We start from the raw sequence: 18,344 nt of genomic DNA, 5'->3' as shown, positions 1-18,344 counted from the left end.
CATAGAGAGCCCCAAAAAGTAGGCAACCCGTGTGCTGCCAGGCTAAGAATAGTTTTCCGCTTTGCGTTTTGCGTTTTACGTTTGGCGTTCTGCGTTTGGCATTCTCCTATCTGGGCACAGACATAAATTTCACACTCGCATAAATTCCATTAAGAAAAATCAGCAAAGCGCGACAGGCATACACAATAAGGAGGCAACCGCAGTGGGGAAAACCAACTAGAGAAAAACTAACGGCGACTGACGCCCACGCTAGCTAGAATTTTCCTCGTTTTCCTCTTTCCTCTTTCCACTTTTCTATTTTTCTTCTTTTCTATTTCTTTTTCGAAAGTGGAGCTGCTGCGTCAACTGTTTCCAGCCAGAGCCAGCGACACTGTCATAAAATGAAACTTAATGGCGAACAAGGGGGACAGGACTGGGAGCCAGCTCAATAGACTCGCTGGTAGTGTACTCTTTTACAAGACTTTTCCCACTACAAATATTTGGAGTATGAAAACAACACACAAACACACAGATATGACGCCCACGCGAAAAATCTCTACGACTCTCTGACTGCCAGCAGCAGCACACTCACACCGCATCCATAGTATATAGTGTCTCAATGAATGATTTTTCAAGCCCCAATCGGATACTGGCAAAGCCAAGGACACATCGCGGAGGAGGTGGCCTCCTGCGTAGGCGTTTGCCGCCAAAAATGCTGCCGGCTAATATGCAGACACCCCTTAAACTCGTACCCGCCACTACACCAATTCGATTGTTCCATTGAGAGCAGCTTTATGGGGTATATGGTATATGATAATACATGGTAGATGGGGCGGGCACTATGATGTCAACTCTGGCTCAGACACGAATGAAACTGTTTGAATAACCCACTTAACTAGGATTTCCAGGAACTCAGTGAACACCTTTCATTCATTAAGCTTTTATATGATTTTCTGCTGTCCTATGTTTGTGTGATATTAGTCAGTGTTTTTAGCTTTAAATATTAAAAAATTAAAGTAAGAACATAAGGAAACCCCATTTATATATAATAAATTGAGTGTTTATTTCTACCTTTATTGTATATATTGTTTCAAAGTTTTTATCTCTTTCCATTCAATGTCATTCGGCTGTAATATCTCCCCTTAAACTGATGTCATTTGAGTGTGGCTTACATAATCGTATAGTTCGCGGGAAGCCGCGTTGATTGTTGTGTTGTGTGGACTTGGCTAATTGAAGGCAATACACCTGGCACCCACATGGGTGAGTGTACAGGTTGATTACCAGGTGTTTAGGTAGTTTGGTTGGGGGCGGGGAGGTCAAGCAAATATTTATAATTACCGCTGACGGCTGGTGCTTTCATTTGGGCATTTGCATATTTAAGGGGAAGTCCCCCCTTTAAATTCCCCCAAACATTTCCTTTGGTTAATTGCAACGCTTGTCTATAGCTCTTAAGTGTATCCATGAAATTAACCGTATCATTTACTCTGTAATATATATAATTATTTACCATTCACTTAACTCACACCCTTTGGACTACTAAATGCCATAAAACTAGAGTGATATTAACCTTTGGGATATTTATTTCTGGTTAAGTTGGGTTGACCAGCAAAGCTTAATTAGGGTTTTAGAAGTAATGATGTTTAACAGGAAGAAGGATAAATAAGTTTGCATGTAATTAACTATGTATAAATATAAATAAAGTATAGGATGTGTATTTATGTGCATTTATCTCTATTTATAATTGGTATATCATTTTTGAGATTTACCTGATTAAGTTAATATATTCTTATACCTATCTTACCCTCTCAGTATCTATATCTTCACTTAGCACATGCATCTTTATCCCTTTTCAGTATCTATACCTTCACCCAGTAGATCCCCTTGCATCCCTTTTTGTTATCTATATCCCCACCTATCTCCAAATCCATCGAATACGCTAATTTCTGAACTTTCGCAAAGGTAACCTGGATGCCAAAGCCGGCGATGCTGGTTGTGCGTGTGTGTGCCTTTGACTTTGCCATGTTGCCATGCCAACTGCGCTTTTTGCTGACTGTACTCGAAAATTTCAAATGTTCAACTCTTGGATGTTGGCCAAGAGTGATGCGTCTGTATGCGTGTGTGAGTGGGCCAAGAATACCATACTATAACACACCAGCGTTGACAATGGCAAGTCGCAGGCAAAAGAGCAGAATGCGGCTTCCGTTTGTGCGGAAGTCGTCGCCATCTTCTGGCATTTGGTCATCCTGCGCCCACTCGCAGCTACCCCCAGATCCCACATCCTTTCGAATCACGGCAGGGCAGGAAAGAGGTATGTAGCTGTGTGTTTTGGGCAGAAATTATGGCGGCATTTGCCACAAATCGTGCGTGTAAAGTGATGTCATGGCCCGTGGTTGGTGGAAGTGCATGCGTCAGCACTTGGACAATTGCTGCGTGTGATGCAATAGATACATTTGTATCTACCAGATGCAGATGCAGATACAGCCCAGAGCGGCCGTGCAACGTCAACTGATTTCATCCGAGGACAACCAAACCAACAGTCGAGTCAACAGTAGACTTTTGACAGTTTTAAAATCATTTTGTCAGCCTTTGTGTATTTGCATATTTCATAAAAGATAAACCATAAACCCAGGGAAAAAAAAGCGACAGATGCAGACAGCCCGGGGGGCGGGTAGGCGGGAAAGCAACAGTCGCCGTCGCCCGCCATCGTTTACTGTTCTCATTGCAATAAACTTGAGCACTTTGTGCCGTCTTGTCATGAATATTTGAACAACGCAAAACGGCGACGCTTTTGCGTCCCTCCGACGTGTTTTTGTTTTTTTGTCAACAACCTGAGCGAAGCTTCTTAGGCTCCCTCTCCTTATTTTGTTTTTCTTGTTTGGTTTTTTTTTTTTTTTTTGTTGTTGTTATTATTGTGTTGTTCGTCGAGTGTCTCCCTTGGCTATTTATAATTTAGAAGTAAAAAAGCATTTTCGGTAATTAATTTTGTCAATTAAATTCTCGGGGGCAATTTAAATGTCGCATTTTCAGTGGGATTTTCAAGGCCAAGAAGCCACATGTGGCAAAGAGAGAGTCCACATAGACCAAAATAAAGGAATGCACAGCTACCTCCCGCCGAAAACCCCAACCTCATATAAATATCAGAAGTTAAGACATATTGAGTTTTCCATTAGCATGAAAAGCTTTCTCGAAAACAAGGAAAAACACGTGGGTACTGCCATTTCTTCATTTTTTTTTCCATCTCTTGCACACCCGGCGTATGCGTATTTTATCGTTCTTTCTCTTTTTTTAAGGTGTTGGCGTGGCGTATACGCAATATTTTGTTAGGCAAAAATAACAGGCAACCCAAAGCCCCCGCTTGTGGGTGTTTGTGTGTTGCCTTTCTCGTTTAAATACACAAATATTTATATGTGTTTATACAAATAAATATTCGTCTCTGGTGCTTCTGCTGCCGCTGCCTGTTTATTGAACCAAATAAAAAGGTTGACAAGGCAAGGCAACAAAGGGCAACCCAGCAGCCATCCCTTCTCGGTCCCACATGGCGTATGAAATTCGGGCAAACTCAATTAGCAAGTGCCAAAGAGGGCCAGAAACTGGCCCCAAAAACTTTTCGAGGAGTTTGTCAAAGTTATTTCATTGCCGGCCGACAAATTAATTTGATATACGCAGGGGGACCGATTTTCTTTTCTTCTTTTTCGAGGAGTGAGAGGAATAACCTGGAAATGATCTAGTCCTGGCTCGACTTTGACTCGTTTCTAGGGCAGATTTTAGCTTTATGTTTAAGCTTTATGTGGGTGTATTTCGCTGGCGATTTAATGTTTATGCCCGGGCTCATCATCGTTATCATTGCCAACGTCATGGAGGCTCCTACATCGTCGTCGTCGCCGCCTTCAGCGCCATTTCAACCCATCCAATCTCATCTCGTCAGCGGAGCGTGCAGCATGCAGCGCTTTCCACTAATTAAATCCACGTTCGCCGCTTGATTTTACGCGCTGGCCGTGCTCCCTCTTTTAGGTTTTCCTGCCCTGCCGCGGCGCCATAAATCAACGCTGTTAAATCAAAGCGCAAAACCAAACTGACATGCATTACGTATTTATATATCTGAAGGCTGCGAAAAGTGCGGCATGTCAAGGGGCATATGCCCAGGCATGCAGTATGCAAAACATTTAGATATAACACATATATGTACAAGCAAGCATATATTTATTTTCTGCAAGAAAAAAACATAAATAAACTTGTGCTCGGGTTGTCCTTTAGGGGCTTCAGCATCCTTCGTATATGGTATATATTATGGCTCACTGTTTTTATGAGTTTCGAGATGCGGCGACGGCTTTAAAAAGTCATAAATACCGCCAGCAGCAATACATTTGCCGATAAATGCTGGGCCCAAAGGTGGCTCTCCGGCTGGGTCAATGGGTTAAGTGTTGTCCTGAGGGGAAGGTGGATAGGTGGGGGAGGTGTAGGCACGTGTAACGTTAAGCTAAAACCAATCCCAAGCCAGCTTTTGCTTTCTCTCACCTTGTCTAAGAGTCCGCATCGCTGCCACGCGCTGATGCACATCGTCAATTTTTAACGAGCATGTTTTACGTGACCTCCACCCGCCTCCCATCTTTCACCATCTCTTAAGATCCTGTTCCCTTTTTCTGGCACTGTGACGTCACTGGGGATACAGCAAATGTCATATCAATAGATATGCTCTGAGGTTTTATGCCCAGGAACATGCAAAGGCCATTACAGGCAGGATGGCTTACTCCGCCGAAGGAGTCATGACTCGTGGCCCGTGACCCGTGACCCGTAACCCCTGACCTGTGACCTGTGTGGTGCATAAGCCATATGCTTATCACTTGCTGCTTTTCGTGGTATATAGCCTATAACGGGATTTTTCAGGTTGTAAAAAGGAGTAGAAAGGATTTTAAAACAAAACAAAAGGGGGTCTGATAGGTAAACCTTTTATATTTTGTTGATTTTGGGATTATATACTATTTTAAAGATTTTTTTCTGAGATTTGAAATTGCTGTAACTCAAGTAGAAAAAAATGGAGCTAATTTAAAAAGTTTGCTATTGAATTTTGTTATTTTTCCTAAGCTTTAAAATGCTTATAAAAAAACCTACCCTTTCTTAAGTACAGCACTATTTTTTAGATCTAGAAAATTGTTAATTCAAGGCATTTGGAAACCGTTTTCAACTTGAATTTACATCCGAAAAAGCTACTATTTTTTCCCACTTTCTCTGCCTCCCTGTGAAAATGCCACTTGTAGGTGTGACCTTTAAACGGTTTCCTGTATCCGCTGGCAGCAATTAGCAAAACACAGATGAAGTACACCCCACAGGACCGTAACGAACGTAAGCCGCCAAGCGTGTAAAGGACATGCGAACGACATGTCGAACCAAAATGCAATTTCCAAAAAAAAAAAAAAAAACAAGTTGATGTGGAAAAACTACACAAACCCTTTGCTGTTATCTTTGCAGGCCATCGCCTTAACTTTCTCCGAAAACATTAAATAGACGATTTCGGCGGAAAAAGTAAATTAATTAGGAGCGGAACCTTTACGAAAGTTGTCCAACTTTTGCATCGCAATAAGCGTAAATAAAACGCATGATGGAATATTTTTATATACACACTGTATACAAAATATTTGCGTACACTTTGGAGGTGGGATGGACGATTGCTTTGTGCCTCTTCTTCGGCTTCTTCTTCAATTTTTCTTCTTTTTTTTTTTTTTTTGTGTGGAAAACGACGAGTGTCGACGACATCGTTTGTCGGGCAAATTGAAATTTTATTATATAGTCAGCTTATGTGCGCCCCTCCGATATTGTGTGTTGTGCCGTGCATAAAGCACATACAATAAATTCTCATTTTGTGTAACCAAACAACAACAACAACAACAACGATAACAACAACAACAGCGACAACGACGACGACATCGAGATTAAGTTGAAGGAAAGTGGCGTTGGAGCAAAGGAGGAACAGCCGCTTGATTGAATTGACACGAACCCACCACCACCTGGCTACCACCTGCCACCGAAACTACTCCCTCCCGGCTGGGCTCCTACCTCTCTCTTCCTCTCTCACCTTTGATATTTCAAGCGGGATAAAGAGACCGGCTCAAAATTGAATGAAAATATTAAAAAATACGAGCGAGAAAGACCGATAAGGAGCTGAACAACGCAAAAAAAAAAAAAGTGCAAAAATAATGTACATAAATGATTCCCGTTGACTGCGCAATTTCATTTATTTGTGAATAATTTCATTTAGCCCCATAATTTCATAAAGCGCTGACATTTAAGAGCGGATAAAGGCCTGCTGTGTTGGGCTTTGTCGCTGGTCAAATGATTTGGGGAATCCATTAAGGCCCCTAAAAGGGATACACGGATACGATACCCTTTCTATTTAAGGTCCTGCCTTTGTTTTTTCTTCTGCTTGTTTTAATTTTCCCGGGTTTTCCCCGCAAGGCAGAAACTTTGCTTAGACCCTCGAAGCCTTTTTCGAGTGGCTTTTTATGGTTGCTTCCTGGAACCCTTACCCACCTGTTGCTGCCTGCCACACTCACAGGACCTCGCCCCATGACGCAGAGCAATTTCATGCGCGCTTCTTAGGTTTTTTTTGTTTTGGAGCTGTGCTCATTAATTTAAAACAAGTTGACTATGTCAAATGACTTTTTCTCCGCCAGCGACAGGCGGAGAGACTCGCAACTCGCAACTTGCAACTTGCGACTTGAGAGTTTCCATCGCGAAAAGGTCAGATCCTGAGTTGCAAAGTGGAGGTGGCCGGAACCGATGCACTTGCCCTGGCTGACACCAGAGTTGTAGGTGTATGTGAAGGTGCACAGGAAAAAATATATACTTTAGAGCAGTTAACAAACTCTCTCTTACCTCTTGTGAATTTAATTTAATAAAATTTGGTTCGTTATTTTCCCTTGTTTAAAAAACCCTTAACAAAAACCCCTTTAAAAATTAAGCTCTGTGCATTGTTTTAGCTACAAAAGTGCAATCTAATGCAGGTGAAGCGACAGGTGTCAACAACAGCTGCGGTTCCCATTGAAGTTGGAAGGCGACGCTGCTGACATTTACAGAAGAAGCACGTGGGTGTAATACTTTTAACGCAGAATCCATTTTAAAAAACAACTCCCTTCCTTCCCCCCCCAGGTCTCTCAAGAGCTTTAAACATTTTTTTTGGCTACTGCCTGGGAGGTGAGTGCATTAAATATTTACAGAGACTCTAGGAATTAGTCGAGCAAATAGCCGCAGAGCAAGGCAAATCCAAGACTGGCAAAATGAAACGTTGGTTGGTAAAAAGGCGAAGGGCGGGCGGAATGGCAAATGAAAGGAAGCGGAAACGCTCGGGCAAAAGTCGAACGAGCAACAGGAAGTGAGGCAGAGAGAGAGAGAGAGAGACAGAGCCGGGCAAACAAGCAAACAAACAAACAAACAGACGCTCACACGCAGACCGACAACACACGTGGACACAACACTTTCATGAGGCCAGCAGCCGGCAGGCAGCAACAAAAGACAGAAATAATAACAAGCTGGCTCTAGCAGCTTGTCGGTGTCCTCCCCCGACCTCCACCTGCTCCATACTATTCTCCTATGCTCCTATGCTCCTATTCTCTGCTTTGTCGTTTACAGAAACAAGGCGTGACACAGTTGTTGCACTTACGAACACCCTCAAACACAACGCACCCACACACACAGACCTAGAGAGAGAACAGGCCTGGTGGCACACATCGGGTCAGCAGTCAGAGTTGACTCTTTTGACCTTTTTATAATCGAAATAAATGTGAATTTCAAATTACTGAAACTTCTCATTTAAAATATATACCCTACTTTCCTAAGGGTTTCTTTCACTTCAATCTAAAGTTCTAAAAAGAGCATTGTTTCTCAAATTGTGTACAGTTTTTTAGCATCACTGCCGGCACACATTGTTACTCTGGGATCCTGTGTTATTTATAGTGCCCACCGTATGCACATATGTCTTGCTGGGCTTTGTGTCAAAGTCAGTCTGTCAGATGCATCAAGTCGAGTTCACTTTGCCAAAGTTTCCTGTCGAGTGGGGACCGGAATGGAACTGCAGCCAAGTTGGACATCTGTTTGCACCATTGTCCACTGTCCACTAGTCCACTGTCCACTCCGGCTGGGCTCTCTGGCCTGGACAAGCTCAAACGGAGCCAAAGAGCATGGCTAATAACGAGTTGACAGAATGAAAGAACAATGAAACTGCATTTTCGGTGGAAATCGCCTTGGGCCCAGCCTGGTGCTCATGGTACTCAGGGATTTCACACCCACAGAGATCATGGCCAGAAAATAGAGCCCCACTTGGGCGAGCCTCATTTATTCCAATTTGTGTGCCGGGTGGGCGGGCGATTTGACTGCTATTAAAAGGCGATTCCTTCACGAGTAACAAGTAGGTAGTATCTGCAGTACGTTGAACCGAAAGCCGAGCAGCTGAAAGGAAAAGGAAATTGCTTATTGTGAGCCTTATTTGCTCTTTATACCCTGGCAGGGTATTATAATTTTAGTGAGAAGCATGCCAAGTAGTGAAGGAGTCATTTTTGACCCTATAAATCATATATATTCTTGATCAGCATCAACAGGCGAGTCAATCTAGCTAAGTCTTTAAATTTAATATATTTATTTCTTAAGCCAATAAAAATTTTGCATAAAAAAAGTTTTTCAAATTGAAATTACTACATATTTAATTATAATAAAATTGTCAAAAATTAAAAAGAATATTAATTTTTAAAATTTAAAATTTAATATGTTTTAATTTCTTAATCTAATGGAAAACTAAAATAGAAAAGTTTTCAAAATTTACAGAATTTTTGGCTTAGTTAAAATAGATTCTGAATTCAAAGGGTATACACACTTCTATTCTCCAAAGTAAGCTTCTTTTCTTGTTTTGTATATTATTTTATTTAATATTTTTTATATTTTCTGTGTGCATGGCATCAGTTTCAGGCTCTCCCGCTTATTACTTTCTTTTTTTTCACGGCCTTGGGGAATGGCTGGGATTTGGCCATTTTCAGCCAGTTCAATGCACAGCAGCGAAGTTGAAAGGTCGCCACATTAAGATTTACGGCCAGGTTAACTTTAGCCCACTAAAGTTTCAGAGAAAGTAATCGTTTGGGTCTTAAAGGAAAGTAATTAATGCACGATAAACGTTTGTCTCAATAACCCCAAATTGCTTAAAGTAAATACCAATTAAATAAGTTCTTAGACTTATTAATATTTATTTTTCCTATAAAGCTTTTTTAGTGTAAAAAGCATGTGGCTTTGATTGTTCAATTTATAATTATTATTTTCAGGCAATTTATTTTTACATAAGATGAGTGTAAATATTTGCAATTATCGACCAACTGCCAAAGGTCATTTGCCGTTGTGATGATTAAAGTCGTGAGAGGGTAAATTTAATTATTTATTTAAGGCATGAACAAATATTTACAAAATTGAAGGGAGAAAATTTAATTTAATATAAGTTTTGTTGGTTTACAAAATTATACAACGGGTTTGTGCATAAATAGCACTAAATGGGAATGAAATTTAAGATAAATAACAAATAAAATATATTATAACTTTTTTAAATAATAAAATGCTAAGCTTTACATTTAAATTTAGTTGGATAAAAAATTATATAAATGTTTTGTGTAGGAAATTAAATGAAAATAAAAAACATATAAATAATAAAATATATTTTAACTTTTTCAAATAATAAAATACTAAGCTTCAAATTTAAATTTTGTTAGAAATAAAATAAATATTAATAAAAAAATATATTTAAACTTTTTCAAATAATAAAATACTAAGCTTTCGCCACCTTGCTATCAATGCACCATGCGTAACCGTTCGTTGCGATCGAAATGCGGTCACACTGCTGCCCACACAGCTGATTTTCGCAATTCAAAATTCTGTTTACAAATTGAATTTCGAGGAAGTACACGCAATCCAGTGAGCTTTGACTGAATTATCAGGCAAAAGTAATAACCAGAATAATGTATATTATTGTTTTTTGGAAATAATAGTAAAATCAAGTCTTTCTAGTCAAATACTCGGCCATGGAATCAAAAAATTGCAAATGGTTTGGACCAAACGATGGCCACTGTCGCGATGGCTCCTCGGTCGGCGCTCTGTTCCACAATTTCATCAACAATAACGTTTCCACGCCCTTTGAAATGGGCGAGCTTGTGGGCTACGTGTTACTGCTGGTTATCTCTTGGTACGCGCTAATCTTCGCCTTCAGGTTCCTGCTGTCGCTGGTGAAGCCCGTTCTCATAGTGCTGGCCGCCCTGTTCCTGTTCCGATTCCTGCGCACCTTCGGGGGCCCCGAAATGACGGATCTATTCACCCAAATTGCAAGTCTGATTATGAGTGGCGTGTCCAAAGCTGTGGAGCTGTTTATGCTTCTATTGCAATGAGGCAGTGCTCAACATTCCATTGTTATAAAACCCATGTAAATGGTACTTATGTATATAGCTAAATGCTACTTGGTATACGACTCTAGATTTTCGTAAGATTACAAATATATGTACACATAGATTTGCAGCTTGTGAATGTATATATATATCTATGCATGTTGAAATGTTTTGGTTTCTAATCAAAAACCTTTTTTTATATTATAATCATTCATAATAAAGTTTGCTGAACAATTTATTATTTGCATGAAATCGAAAAGAGAAATAGCTTTTACAGCCGCAATCTCCTTTGAATCTAGAGAGCTACAATTACTTCTCCTCGCACCACTCGTTCTCCTTGCGCACCTGCTCCTCCTCCTGCGGCGAAAAGTCGTTCTTCAAGGCAAACGTCTCGCGAATTTCCTGCGGCGACTTGCCCTTGATCATATTGGCCACCGTCTTGCAGGTGACATCAAGGAGTCCCTGGATGTTCAGATAGTTAGCTGCCAGGATCAGCTCGAACAGAGTGCCCTGGTCGACCTTGAGGAAGTCGGCATCCCAGGAGGAAATATCATCTGTGCGCTTTTCCTTGTTCTCATCCTCCTCGGCCACCATTGGGTCGTCTTTGTGATACGTGGCCCAGTGGAGCACCTTCTTTAGGATCAGCGAGTTGACATTCGGTACAGGGAGAACACTGTTGTCCGCCTCATCGCCCAGATCCTCGAGAGCAATGCGAATCGTCTCCGAGCACTTGGCAATCTCCTGGTCGGTGTCAAAGATCTCCTTGTCGGAGGACTCCAAACGGATGATGGGCATAGCTGTCGTGTAAAGGGAAATTATCAGTTCATAACTCGCCAGAACGAACACACCCACTCTCGTTTATTTTTACCTGCTTTGACGATTAGAAACTATTTGATTTATTTGTGCTGGCAGCCGAAAACAAGTTTTTTTTTCAAAATCCGACACAACACGGGTGCCACTTAGCTGTGGCCTACTGGCTAAAAATAATATTCCCTTGCCTTCAACTTGAACTGAACGAGTGGGGTCCGGTCGGTGTCTAGCAAATGGGGTGCTCTTTATACAGATATTTCGCCAGCTCTTTTGCCGGTCTGCCTGTAGGTGGAAAATGAACTTAACACGCTGAGGTGGAACAGAAATGTGGACCAGTCAGGGGATTCCCATTGCGTATACGATCGAAAATAATGGCGGGTGAAAACAGCTGTTGTCATACAAATTGTATATTCGATAATTTCAGTCATTCAGCGAATATATCGCTGAATATATCGGCTGAATGACTCAAAAAAAAAAGTGTGGCTATATAATAAGTATAAATTAACGTTTTGGATTGCTAAAATGAAAGGCTAAATGTAAATTACAGCTTATTCAAATATTCCAAACTTGCGATAGTTAAATATCTGCTAAAGTGCTTACACACCTAAAATTTGTTTTTCTTTAGTTTTCCTCGAATTGTGTAGACACTGAATGTCATTTTTCTGACTTGACTTTTTTATTCAAGAGAAAAACACGGAAAAATTCGTGTTCCTTTGAGAAATAAATCGCAAAAAGCTAAATATTATTCAGAGGGAACTAAACCCGTGCTGTTGGCCGTATAAAGAGACAATTTTGTTCAACTTTCTCTGTAAAAAAAAGCATAGAAAAGCAAGTAAGACTAATTAATCCTCTTCACCAATAGGAAATTATGAATCACTAATTTCAGCATGCCTACCGTTCGTTTGGAGTCCTCTGATAAAGAAATCTTTACCATTAACCTGGAGGTCATCAAGTGCTCGGATACAATCCGCACGGCTCTCAAGGATCTGGGCGATTTGGACGACTGTGGCGTTTTTCCGCTGCCAAACGTCAGCTCGATGATTCTAAGGATGGTGCTTAACTGGGCCACTTATCACAAGGACGATCCAATAGTGCTCGAGGAGGACGATAGCAAGGAAAAGTGCTCCGACGATCTGTGCCCGTGGGACGTCCAGTTCCTCAACGTCGACCAAGGCACTCTCTTCGAGCTGATCCTGGCTGCTAACTACCTGAACATCCAGGGACTACTCACTGCCACCTGCAAGACAGTGGCCAATATGATAAAGGGCAAGACTCCGGACGAAATTCGCGCTACATTCGCTATAGAAAAGGAGTGAATATACTTTGATTTCTGAAATAAATAAATTAATTCTCAATTAAAACAACGTGGTCTTATTATTATTCATAATTTTAAAGTAAGAAAGAATATGTCGTCTTTTTTCTAGATAATTTAAATTTTGCGCCAAAGAGCACTTTGACCAGCGCTGCCACCCTTTTATCAATGTCTTCAACCCTTGTATAACAGTTTATAACTAAAATCGCTACCAGCGATGCCAGACCGTGCGATCCCAAGGGTTTTCAGCGTTTTAAGGTGCCCAGAAACCGGGAAAGTGCAAATTTAGGCGGCTTTTTCAAAATCCTTAGTGGAAAATAAATTTGTTGATTAAATTGGAAATTAAATTAAATTAAAACCTGTCAAATTTCAAATATTTCGCAATGCCCCATATGGCGTATATCATACGAGACAACCAAATTCCGAAAATTCTGGATTCCTAAAAGATTACAAATTATAATTAATAATAATAAATCAAATATGTTCATTTCCCAGAGTTTGCATCCGTATATAATTAGACTCTATATACAAATTGTTACATTATAAAATAAAGGTTATATAAATTGTAATTCTCTCCATAACATTTTAAATACATTTAAAAAAAGTAAATGCATAAAACTTTGTCGATTAAATTGATTCTGAAACTGTATATCGATGTATCGCATATTTGCTAAAATCGACTAATCGATTTCATTTCCAGCTCTAATCGATATACTTAATATTTTGATATATTTTGCACATCCCTATTGGATTGGCCAGAAAAAATAAAAAACTTTTAAATCGCCTTGCGGACACGGACACTCGCCGCCCCCATTGCCAAGCCAATAAATTGTCTGTGAAATCGCTAATTACCGGTCAGCACGTGCGCCAGCAAGCGGATTTGCGGCAGCGGCAGAGGGTCAAACAAACCGATTTTCCGGCTGAAAAAAACAGGCGGCGGCGTCAACACGCGGACCGAAGGATCCGATCCGAACCGGAGAAAGCCCCCAGGGACGATTGGTAGCGGGAAGGGAAGCGGGAATGGAGCACAACATGGACGTGTACGACGTGAGCGATGATTTGGTTAAGAAGCTCAATGACTGGAAGCTGATCGGGATCATATCCGGCAAGTTCAATGAGCTGAAGGAGAACTACCGCAAGGTGGACTTTGTGGAGCGGGCGCTTATCGATTTCAAGTATATGGAGAAGATCTTCCTGAATGTGACGCTGCGCGAGAACAAGTGCAACAAGCGGAGCGTGGAGTTCCGCATGCTCGGCAACGAGCAATTCTCGCTAAAGAACAGGAAATACTTTCAGGTGAGTGGGGATAGCGACTCGCCTGCTGGCTAATCGAAACCTAAACCTCCTCTCCCCTCCGACAGGCTCTGGAGCTGTACAACAAAAGCATATGCTACGCGGAGCCCAATTCGGAGCACCTGTCCATTGGCTATGCCAACCGATCGGCTGTCCTCTTCGAGTGGAAGCGCTACCGGGAGTGCCTGGCCAACATCGAGCTGGCACGGACGGCCAACTATCCGGCCAGGCTAAGTCACAAGCTGGACAAGCGGGAGCGGGACTGCCAGCAGCTGTTGGAGCAGCAGCCGCCCGACGTGGTGCCCTACGAGTTCAAGCTCAGCTTCGATCCGCATGCCCAGGTGCCGCATATAGCCGACTGCCTAGAGCTGCGCGAGTCCGCCGACGAGGGACGATTTGTGGTGACCAACCGGGATCTGGTCGTTGGCGATATGGTGGCCGTTGAGCAACCGTTTTGCTCCACACTACTTCCGCCCATGCGGTACATCCGCTGCGCCACCTGCAAGCGGGAGAATTACCTAACCCTCATACCCTGCGACAGTTGCTGCTCCGTGATGTTCTGCTCGGAGGAGTGCAAGCAGCAGGCTACGTCCACCTACCACCGCTTCGAGTGTCCGATTATTGACTTTCTGCACCGGATGTTCAACAAGATTCATGGCATTGCCCTGCGCACCACCCTGGCCGCCTTGGACCTCTTTCCCAGCATTGAGGAGCTGATGACGTTTTGCGATCAGCCACAAAATCAGCACAAGTGCGCCTTTGACCTGGACTATGGGCAGTTGACGCGGCAGGAGCAATATCGGGCCATACACGGTTTGGTGACCAACCAGCACTTGCGCTCCGTCTCCGATCTCTTCCAGCGCTCCGTTGTCTGTGCCGTGCTCAAACATTTTATTATCGAATACACGCCCCTCAAGGATTATTTGGGCGGCGAAGAGGGAATGAATTTCTTCACGGATCTACTCTTCCGGCATTTGCAGACATCGCCCTCGAATATGCATGGTATTGATCTGGTGGAGCAGGTCAACGAGACGAAGGATGACCAGACGCACTCCTCCGGAGCGTATGCCTTTCTCTCGATGCTCAACCATTCGTGTGCGCCGAATACGTTACGGATATACGAGGGCACCAAGGCGTATCTGTTCGTACTGCGGCCCATTAAGGCGGGAAATGTTCTCTATGACAACTACGGGTAAGTTAACTATGGCTTTAAAATATTTTAAAAATGTATATATTTGAGATATACTAACTCTCTCCTCCCTCCCACAGCGCCCACTTTGCCATCTTCAGCAAGCAGCAGCGACTGGACACGCTGTCCATGCAGTATCGCTTCGATTGCAAATGCGAGGGCTGCGAGCTGGACTACCCCACCTTTGGCCGCATGCCACACAAGGCGACAGTGCCATCGGTGACTGACGATACGGACATGAAGTCCCTCGGCGCCTACAACTATGACTTTGCGGCGAGCAACTATCGCAAGTATTGTGACTTTCTCACGCAATATGGTGCTGCCTATCCTTGCGAGCAGATCAGTTCGGCGGAGGAGTGCCTCAAGATGGCGCTTCATATCATGGTGGACGCAGTGCCGCTCAAGGCGAAGATGTAATCTAACCCAACAACACAACAACACGGACGAACTTTTCCTTTGCTAACTTTGACTGCAAGAATTGTATTACACAAACGCGAGGAGTAATTGATAAACTAAACACACTTGTTGTTGCCATAAGTCTGTAGCAGCGAGATGAGATGATGAGAGGATGAGAAGATCACGGATCACAACCGAAACTTTTATATTTGTAATTGTACATTTCGACCTTTGATTATACATATAATTTCTATTTCTATTTTTTAAACACGCACCCAGCCTCTCCTTTCCACACATTTTTCACACAAGTCTTAAGCTCAAAGTTCTTAACGTTGATTTATTTTTTGATCACAACAATGTCTTCGATGAAAACAAACACAAAAAACAAAAGAGAACCTACTATACAAAGCCCCAGGTCGTTTTTATAATTATTTTACAAAAGAAAGAAGAAAGAAAACCAACTCAAAACTGAACGAGAAATACAATATTTTGTAACTTAACGCTCTCCTAAGGCATTTTGCTGTACAAATCCAGCAGGTTCTGGTTCAGTGCCGATCCCCTGGACATGGCCATGGCCGCCTCACTGGAGGACGATGACGGACTCGTGGGCTGAAGCTGGACAAATTCGCAGCCCGTGGAAGAGGGTTCATCAAAGAGAACACTGCCAAAGGCCTGCTCGAACTGCTGCTGAAACTGACGGGCATTAATGGGCTGCAAATCCTCGCCACCGCTGGACGAATTGATGTTCAGTTGGGCCGCCAACTGATCCATGCTGTTGGGCTCCCTTTCACGCTGACGCTCTCGATCCCTCTGCTGCTGCTGCTCGGCACTCTTCACATAGATATTATCCCCTGCCGTTTGCACGAAATCCGGAAAGTATTCCTGATCCACCTCCTTGATGAAGCTTCCATCCATGGCCTGGAAGCCCAGGCGTATCAGCAGGGAGATTTTCGTGTTGAAGCACTGCAGCCAGGCTCTGTTCGTCTGGTAGATGGACAGCTGTGCCTCCTCCCCGCAGGCATTCCAAAAGTCCAGCAGCGTGTTCTTGGTAAAGTCAATCAGCATGTGTCGCCTGGCATCGGGATACAACCTGTTGACCGCGTCCAAGTGCCGGAAGGTGATCTCTAGCAGGTGATGCTGGTGGCGGGACACGAACAACTGCCACTTGTAGACCACGGTCATGAGGTTCCACAGTTTGGCCATCGATTGCTCGTCGAGTCTCATTAGCGAGCAGGTGGCGATATCGTTTAACATGAACTTGCAGTGCTCGGAGGTTAAGAGTTGGGCATTGTTGTGCTTGGAGCCGTTAAGCAGGGAGTCTATGAACTTGGGCTCCAACAAGACAGTGGTCACATCGTGGATAACTGGATGGGGAATTAGAGGAGGTTAAGATTTCTTAAAGTTATGAAAAAAACGTAAAAAACTAATTCCCTTGGAAATAGGCTCCCACACTAGGGACACGTAAACCTAAAGCAACTCCTCCAAGGAGGATTTATCCACCTTATACATATACTCCTATTTATAACTAAACCAGAAAGTATAATACACCCACCTTGAATCGACTTATCCTGTGCGATCTGCTGTGCCTTTAGCCGCTGATCGATCACGTAGAGCATCTCGCATCCCAGATTGACCAGGATAAAGACATTCGCCCGGGGATTCGACAGTTGGTGCGGACTGAACTTGGCCATTGTGTTCGGGGGCGACTTCAACTAACGGGTGGCGAATGCGAACTAAACATCTGAACCGAAGTCTTTGGGGAGCACGCAAGGCTTGAAACCCAAACCCGGTCTCTCGCACACACCGATAGCTTATTGGATTTTTGGTTTCCGTGCGGACTGCCGCCGGCCCCAGGTGTGCACGGTGAGAAAATTAAGGAACAGAGGTAAAATAATATTTTATAAGGAGTTTCGGTTTCAAATATTCAGAAAATTAGGTCTTTAAGTACTGACAGCTAATAGTTGATAATTTTTAAACAAATTTTACATCTTAAAAATTAAGAAATGTCTCAATTAATTGCCAAAATATAAATATGTAAAATATCTTAAGAAACACACAATTTCTCTCACTGTACTGCCGCATTTGACGGCTTTATGAGAGCCCCGGGCAACGTCTTTCAGTGCAAACAATAACAAAAGCCAGTCCACGGCGCCAGGACAGACGTCAACGTGTATAATTATGGCAAGCCAATTGGGGGGAAAGAAAGGACTCCCTGCCCTCCCTCCATTCTCCACCTGCATGGAACACTAAAATTTATTGATTTATAAATTTCCATTTCAAACGCTAGGCAATTATCATGGAAATTATGGCAGCAGGTTGAAAAGTTAAATCGTCACTGGCCCCTATATACGGCCATTAAGCCAATGTGGTGAGCTCCCACGAGCTGCAGACTTGTCTGCTAATGTGATGGCCGCTGGAGTCAAGTGTTGTTGTGGGTGGTGGTTGGCTCGGCTCACCGCGAATGTGAGGAAAACACCTGCAGCGAAGGTCGCCCGGAAAGGATGCCGGAAATTGTGTGATTCCCGCGCACCGCAAAGGTAACACGTTTTCCATACAGTTTTCAAAAGGGGGAAAGAAAAACTATTTTTAAAGTAGCAAGCAGAGGAGGAAAATGTTTTTAACAGCCACAAATTAAGTTTTTGAAGTTCATTAAAACAGAAAACTAGGCTAGAATTTAGATTTCGATTTTAATTAAAACAGAAAATAGAATGCTTAGAAAATAAGGCAGAAGTTTATCTTTATTATTTCAATATTCAATCTTTATATTTTCAATATTAGGCAAAAAAGCTTGATAATTTCATTTAAAAAGAACAAAGAACAGGCAAATGTATTTGAAATTAATAAATAATATAATATTAAACCCAATGAAGAGTTTATTTTTTAAATTATATTTATCGATATTACCGTTATTCGATTCAGCGTAGTCTACTTTAATGGGACCAGAAATGCCGGCTGTGGAAAA

The 18,344-nt window shown here is 42.5% G+C and overlaps 5 protein-coding genes and 1 pseudogene across 6 annotated transcripts in view; 3 read left to right on the top strand and 3 right to left on the bottom strand.

The window, feature by feature from the left end:
- Positions 1 to 1,237: 1,237 nt before the first annotated feature.
- The window catches only part of cora (erythrocyte membrane protein band 4.1 like coracle), a 103,091-nt gene continuing 85,984 nt past the window's right edge, over positions 1,238 to 18,344 (bottom strand). Inside the window, exon 17 of the transcript XR_011444621.1 lies at positions 1,238 to 1,248. The gene's annotated coding sequence lies outside the window, so the exon portion shown is untranslated. The remainder of the gene's footprint in view (positions 1,249 to 18,344) is intronic.
- LOC108082619 (uncharacterized) lies at positions 9,842 to 10,620 on the top strand. 2 transcript variants are annotated; one of them, XM_017178097.2, is made up of 2 exons: positions 9,842 to 9,947; positions 10,012 to 10,620. In XM_017178097.2, exon 2 carries the CDS (start codon positions 10,026 to 10,028, stop codon positions 10,383 to 10,385), a length of 360 nt encoding a protein of 119 aa, XP_017033586.1. In that variant the 5' UTR covers positions 9,842 to 9,947; positions 10,012 to 10,025; the 3' UTR covers positions 10,386 to 10,620. The 2 variants fall into 2 exon arrangements, with proteins under 2 accessions (XP_017033586.1, XP_017033587.1); XM_017178098.2 differs by having other exon boundaries at positions 10,003 to 10,620.
- On the bottom strand, positions 10,600 to 11,464 carry SkpB (SKP1-related B). Its single transcript, XM_017178096.3, has 2 exons — positions 11,251 to 11,464; positions 10,600 to 11,179 (listed from the first exon to the last, which is right to left on the bottom strand). The coding sequence occupies exon 2, from the start codon at positions 11,175 to 11,177 to the stop codon at positions 10,692 to 10,694; it is 486 nt and encodes a 161-aa protein (XP_017033585.1). The 5' UTR covers positions 11,178 to 11,179; positions 11,251 to 11,464; the 3' UTR covers positions 10,600 to 10,691.
- LOC108082617 (S-phase kinase-associated protein 1 pseudogene) lies at positions 11,670 to 12,541 on the top strand (annotated as a pseudogene).
- Smyd4-4 (SET and MYND domain containing, class 4, member 4) lies at positions 13,234 to 15,797 on the top strand. The gene is made up of 3 exons (XM_017178040.2): positions 13,234 to 13,800; positions 13,866 to 14,989; positions 15,067 to 15,797. Exons 1-3 carry the CDS (start codon positions 13,525 to 13,527, stop codon positions 15,401 to 15,403), a joined length of 1,737 nt encoding a protein of 578 aa, XP_017033529.1. The 5' UTR covers positions 13,234 to 13,524; the 3' UTR covers positions 15,404 to 15,797.
- Positions 15,853 to 17,261, bottom strand: OSCP1 (Organic solute carrier partner 1). Its single transcript, XM_017178041.3, has 2 exons — positions 16,935 to 17,261; positions 15,853 to 16,746 (listed from the first exon to the last, which is right to left on the bottom strand). Exons 1-2 carry the CDS (start codon positions 17,071 to 17,073, stop codon positions 15,890 to 15,892), a joined length of 996 nt encoding a protein of 331 aa, XP_017033530.1. The 5' UTR covers positions 17,074 to 17,261; the 3' UTR covers positions 15,853 to 15,889.

Source organism: Drosophila kikkawai, chromosome 2R (genome assembly GCF_030179895.1).
Source record: "Drosophila kikkawai strain 14028-0561.14 chromosome 2R, DkikHiC1v2, whole genome shotgun sequence".
In the NCBI taxonomy this organism is placed as follows: domain Eukaryota; kingdom Metazoa; phylum Arthropoda; class Insecta; order Diptera; family Drosophilidae; genus Drosophila; species Drosophila kikkawai.
The sequence above is the reverse complement of the archived record's forward strand: the minus strand, read 5'-3'. Positions and strand labels throughout refer to the sequence as shown.